Source organism: Chrysoperla carnea, chromosome 4 (genome assembly GCF_905475395.1).
Source record: "Chrysoperla carnea chromosome 4, inChrCarn1.1, whole genome shotgun sequence".
NCBI classification, from domain to species: Eukaryota; Metazoa; Arthropoda; class Insecta; order Neuroptera; family Chrysopidae; genus Chrysoperla; species Chrysoperla carnea.
In genome coordinates, this window is record NC_058340.1 from 9,276,788 (window position 1) to 9,283,236 (window position 6,449).

Sequence of the window (6,449 nt, forward strand, 5' to 3'; positions counted from 1 at the left end):
ATACAAATTTTATGTATATGTATGTAACTACAGTTATGTTTTATTTGTATACCTTTATGCGGCTTTTGATACCTTGGAATAGTTTTATTTGGTTCTTATATAAGCTTTTAAAAGAAGGAAATGGATTAATGATTGATATTTTAGGTTTTTGCATTTCTATGTTTTCGTGTTCCCCGAATTGGTAGTGTCAAAACATAAAACATTGAAATTAATTTTCAGGTACATATTTTTTATTCATAATAAAAAATCATATAAATTAATAATTAAATATGAGAACATGAAAAAAGAGAAGAAGTTGAGATAAGAGAATTAAGCGTTTCTAGAAAAATGACATAAAATCATTTTAATGATAATAAATTACTTAATGATAGTAGCCATGGCTAAGTTGTGGTGCAGCATAAGCTAATGGAGCAGCTACTTTAGCAACAGCAGCTACTTTAGCAACGACAGGTGTTCCTTGACGTTCAACAACAGCGTTGAAACCGTTGTGTGGATCAGCTGAGTAGTGTACAACACGTCGTGTACCGTCGGCTTCAACGAGACTGTAACTTCCTTGTACAACATCACCTTGACGTGATTCTTGTTGGTCTTTTACATCACCAGTGTGGGGGTCATTGACACCGTATGAAAATTGGTAGTTAGCTGGAGCTTCTTGTACGAGAACTTTGGCAACTGGTTGTGCGTGAGCGTATACGGCTGGTTGTGCGTGTGCGTAGACAGCTGGTTGTGCGTGTGCGTAGACAGCTGGTTGTGCGTGTGCGTAGACAGCTTGTGGAGCTCCATGAGATAAGGATGAGGTGGAGTATGAACTAGCATATCCAGCTTGTGGAATAAGACCAGCTTGTGCGATAGCAACAAATGCAGCGAAGACTACAAACTGCAAAAAATAAATAAAATATGTAATCTTTTAAACAAATGTTCGTAAATTTTTTCTAGGAATTAGAAAAAAATAGATCCTGAAAAAATAGATTAAAAAAATTGCCGTTAAGGTGTCCCATTTTTGAACACAAGAACTAAAAACTTCATAACCCAATCAAGTTCTTTATAGTCTACAAACCCAACCCAACCAACTCGTAATTATAAAGACACTCCGAGTCTATATAATTTTTGGTCTATTTTTTCTTGATCTATTTTTCCGGTCTATTTTTCCGATTACAATTTTTCTATAAATCAAATTAATTTTAGCAAAACAAATAGTTTTCAGCAAATATACCACGTTATTATTTGGTTAAAGAATGAAAGAAACTATTGTTTTTCTATACAAACAAAAAAATCGAATTCGAACTAAGCCGAAAAGTTTTGCTTAGTTCGAATTCCATATCTTTAGCACTTAACACTTCGTATATTCGAAATTATCAACAATTAAAATTTATAATAATCAAAAATATAAGACACTTACTTTAAAAGCCATTTTTTTATAAATTTAATTATTAGTTATAATTAATAAACAAATTGAAATTAAGTAATGCCTTATTGATTTAAAATATCAGTTTATATACTTGAAAAAAATTAATAAAATTGCTTCCCCCAACAATAAAAAAATACCAGTGTTGAATAACTCCAACCACAGACGCATATTGAGTTAATTTGCATTTTTTTAAATATGGGCATACGACACTAATAAAATAATATTATGTGTGTCATAAAATTACAATACAAAACGTTCATGTAATGCCTATATTACCATGAATCGATACAAAAAAACAGGCGTACAATACACCGCTGTAGGTAAAGGTAAATTTGAGATGAATATTATATTTTTACTAGCCTTTACCCGCGTTTTTTCTTTAAATAACTGGCAAGATCATTCAAAGTAAATTAAAGAATATGAAAATATTCTTTATTGCTTAATATATATACAACCTTTATCTAATCAATACCTCTTTAGAATAACTCAAAACATAAAAATATTATAGGATAGTTCTGTATACTAAATTAGATGTTATTTCATCCGGATTAGATGGTATTTCATCCGGATGGGATAGGTATAACAGCTGGACCGATAGGGATTTATTTCTTTTTAGATAAATTATTTTAATCCAATATGTCAAAGGTTGATATTTGGAAATATTTAGTTCCTTTTTCTCATAATTCTGTTCGTAACATTAGACTAAATGTCAAACGAACAAAATAAAGCCAATTCAGTAACGAATCAAATTTTAAGGATTATAGAAATATGTATAGAAATAGTAGCGTAATGCTTAGTACCCCAGATACAATGAACCCTGAATCATTCTATAGTTTCTCGATAGATATTTCTATTTATGAGATTACAAATAAATAAAGGCATTATCTAATGTTCACTTGTTTTAAAATAAAATTAAAATAACATTTTCTAGTGTTTCAAGGTAAAAGCTTTGCTTTTATACTATTTACATTTATTTACAAATTGATTATTGTGTTTTTTGTTTTAAATGATATTCTATCTATAATCCAATTCATCTACGGAGGCCCAATGTTAAATTTGACGAAATTTCTATCAGAAAACAAAAACCACGTTGTTATGGAATAAAACAAGCCGAGAGATGTTTTTTGTTTATGGCTAACCAATGGCTATGTTAGCTTTTAAAATATGCAAAAGTCAAAAAAACGGTTTTCTTACAATAAACAAAAGTTGACGTCCAAGGGAAAAAAATTAAAGAGAAAATTCTAGATCTCAAAAAACCTACCGACTTACGTCCGTCCGATCGGTAAGTCCGATTTAAATGCCAAGATGGAGAGAAAACTTAAAAAAGTGAGCGAAAATAGTCGTTATTAAATTTGTTTTTTTCTTTTTCGATTTTGAAGTTAATATTTGGTGAATTTATGAGTAATAGATTGACAAACGTTCAGTTTTTCAAGATCAGAATAAATAATGCAAAATACACAATTTCAATGCTTTACGCCATTTGGAAATCTTCGCATCTCAAACAAGCAACCAAAAACAAAATATTAAAAAAAAAATTTTTTTTGTCAATATTTGTCTATAAGACAAATGGACATGTGCTAAGAGACCATTTAGAAAATGAAGCTTCTTTCCTTGTTTCTTTTTTGTCAAAAAATCACTTCTTATTGTGCTTGGAATTTATCTTAATACGAATTCTTGTAGGAATTTCTGTGGGTCGTGTATCATATTTTTGTATATGAATTTCTTATAAAATATATTATTGTTTGCGATGAATAAGATTTTCACCCAGTCTGGTATCATGTTCCAAGAATTCTCATAGCTCTTGGGTAACCAAAAATCTTGTATTTTAAATGAATATAGTTTAGTATTGCTATTTTATAGGACGAGGGTGTTTATGATACATTATAAGACAAGATATTACACCGAGGGACACCACGGTTTTTTTTTAAATGATAAATAGATACTTTAAACTTCGTCAGTGGCTTCCTTTTGATGAGTCTACCAAACTTTCCTCTATGATTGCTTTTCGAAAAGGATGCGTTTTCAAATGAGCATGATGATGTCATGTTTGAGTTATAATTCAGAGAAAACGCAGCAAGGAATTTGTCGGACACTATGACCACTTGATAACATTAATAATTATTAAACAATCAAATCTTTTGTCCGACAAAAATACTGCTCCTATGAGCTTTTATACCACCTCGAACACGCCGTACTTAAGTATTTTAGTTTTTGAATACGTACATGGTTCAATTTTGCTGAATTGTTTAGTAGTAATTAATGTTATCAAGAGATCATAGTGTCTGACAAATTCCCTGCTGCGTTTTTTCATAACGATAACTTATATATGACGTCGTCATGCTCATTTTAAAACGCAGCCTTTTCGAAAAAAATATTGAGGAAAAGTTTGGTACACTCGTTCAAAAGGAAGCCACTTGCAAAGTTTCAAGTATGTATTCATCATTAAAAAAACGTGATGTCCACTTAGATCGTGGCAATATAATTATATAATTAAAATTTTACTATATAAAATATTAAAATTAATTGTTTTAGAATTATTATGTTTAATAATTCAAAAACGCTGGAATGTTAAGGTCGTAAAAGTATGGAATGTAAAGCATCTGACTAGGGCTTAGAGGCCAAACAGTACAAGGCCTAAAAGACGTTTTGGGAAGAAAGGTCCACACAGAAATGGTGCTTAACATGAAAGCAAATTAAAGCGCAAGCACAAAATCTATTTAAATCGAAGCATACGGAGAACGCCCAGTATTTCTCCAACAGATATAGTACCCGTTACTAAAGGTGCTTGAAAATAATTGTGTACTAGTGTGCATTATTTATTTGTACAAAAATACATTTTTCAAATTGGTCTTTTAAAAAACTTTTTAAGGATTTTTTATTTTACACTTTCATGGGGATACAAGTACTTTTAGTGCGTTTTAGCTCATATGGAAACTATCATGAACATTTTCATGATTTCCATAGGAATGTTGAAAGCTTCTGAAACAAGGGAATGGGTTAAGGATTATTAGTTAAGGTATTTGGTATTGAAAAAGTCCTCAAAACGTAAAACAAAAACAAAAAAACATTGAAATTAATTTTCAGGTACATATTTTTTATTCATAATAAAAAATCATATAAATTAATAATTAAATATGAGAACATGAAAAAAGAGAAGAAGTTGAGATAAGAAAATTAAGCGTTTCTAAAAAAATGACATAAAATCATTTTAATGATAATAAATTACTTAATGATAGTAGCCATGGCTAAGTTGTGGTGCAGCATAAGCTAATGGAGCAGCTACTTTAGCAACAGCAGCTACTTTAGCAACGACAGGTGTTCCTTGACGTTCAACAACAGCGTTGAAACCGTTGTGTGGATCAGCTGAGTAGTGTACAACACGTCGTGTACCGTCGGCTTCAACGAGACTGTAACTTCCTTGTACAACATCACCTTGACGTGATTCTTGTTGGTCTTTTACATCACCAGTGTGGGGGTCATTGACACCGTATGAAAATTGGTAGTTAGCTGGAGCTTCTTGTACGAGAACTTTGGCAACTGGTTGTGCATGTGCGTATACGGCTGGTTGTGCGTGTGCGTAGACAGCTGGTTGTGCATGTGCGTAGACAGCTGGTTGTGCGTGTGCGTATACAGCTGGAGCAGCAGCTAATCCTAATTGTGGAGCTCCATGAGCTAATGATGAGGTGGAGTATGAACTAGCATATCCGGCTTGTGGAATAAGTCCAGCTTGTGCGATAGCTACAAATGCAGCGAAGACTACAAACTGTAAAAATAAAACACAATTATCCAACTTTTAAACAAATTTACCGAAAACTTTTTAAATACTCTATGATATATTCGAATATATTACTAGCGTTTTCAAAAGGAGGCAAATTTTGCTGCTGACATCTAAGTATTTTAATTATAAAGCCAGCATGCATTTTTCTAAAGATGTGTCAAAAAACTTGTGTAAGCTTAGTACAAGTAAGACAAGAAAATTGTTAACCACTCCACGATTTTAAACTGAAAAGTTTGCGACCCGCTATCCCAAAAATACTGTGTATTTAAAGAAAAGTTCACTGGAAGAATTTTTTAAAAATGTTTGGAGTTTTTTAAAAGTCTAAACATTTTATTCGTTGACACAGGTTAAATCAATACTTGCAAGAAAGTGAGGTATCACGATTTTTATGACAAGCTAAACTAAGTACACAGCAAAAAATGGTTTGCATCAAATTTTGTGAAGCGTTTGCTGTTTGCTCTTTGTTTTTCTTTTCAATTTTGCCATTTTCCGTAATGAAACGTTTACATGAGAAAACTCTCAAATTATTATTTATTCGCCTTTTTTTCGTTATTAAAAATTTTCACTTTGTAGTATCCACTTTGAATCAATGGAAACTATAAAATGAAATTCGATGAGGCAGTTTTCCTAGTTTTGTTTTCAACAAAATAAATCCACGTTTCCACTTTAAAATATGACACGAATAAATTTGGATACTACTAAAACCGACAAAAAATTGAATACGTCAAATTCGAATTCCTTTTCTTTTGCACTTAACACTTAGTATATTCGAAAAAATCAACAATTAAAATTTATAACAATCAAAAAATATAAGACACTTACTTTAAATGCCATTTTTGATAGATTTAATTATTAGTTATAATTAATAAACAAATTGAAATTAAGTAATGCCTTATTGATTTAAAATTTCAGTTTATATACTTGACAAAAATTAATAAAATATGCATTAATTCCCCCAACATTAAAAAAAGATCAGTTTTCATTAACTCCAACCACAGACGTTGATTTGCATTTTTTTTAGTATGGGCATATGATAATGTAAGAATATTATGTATGTCATAAAATTACAATATAAAACGTTCATGTAATGCCTCTATTACCATGAATCGATACAACAAACAGGCGTACAACAGACTGTAGGTAAAGGTAAATTTGAGAATCCTTTCACTTTTTTAAAAAAAATATTGTTTTACATCGAAAGTATGCATATTATATTATTAAACAGCTGGACCGATTGTGATTTATTTCTTTTTAGATACTTTA

At 30.8% G+C, this 6,449-nt stretch overlaps 1 protein-coding gene across 1 annotated transcript; it reads right to left on the reverse strand.

Annotated features, from left to right (window-relative positions):
• Nucleotides 1-247: 247 nt before the first annotated feature.
• LOC123297825 (cuticle protein-like) lies at nucleotides 248-6,059 on the reverse strand. The gene is made up of 4 exons (XM_044879620.1): nucleotides 6,009-6,059; nucleotides 4,649-5,171; nucleotides 1,400-1,425; nucleotides 248-877 (listed from the first exon to the last, which is right to left on the reverse strand). The coding sequence occupies exons 1-4, from the start codon at nucleotides 6,018-6,020 to the stop codon at nucleotides 362-364; spliced, it is 1,077 nt and encodes a 358-aa protein (XP_044735555.1). The 5' UTR covers nucleotides 6,021-6,059; the 3' UTR covers nucleotides 248-361.
• Nucleotides 6,060-6,449: the final 390 nt, after the last annotated feature.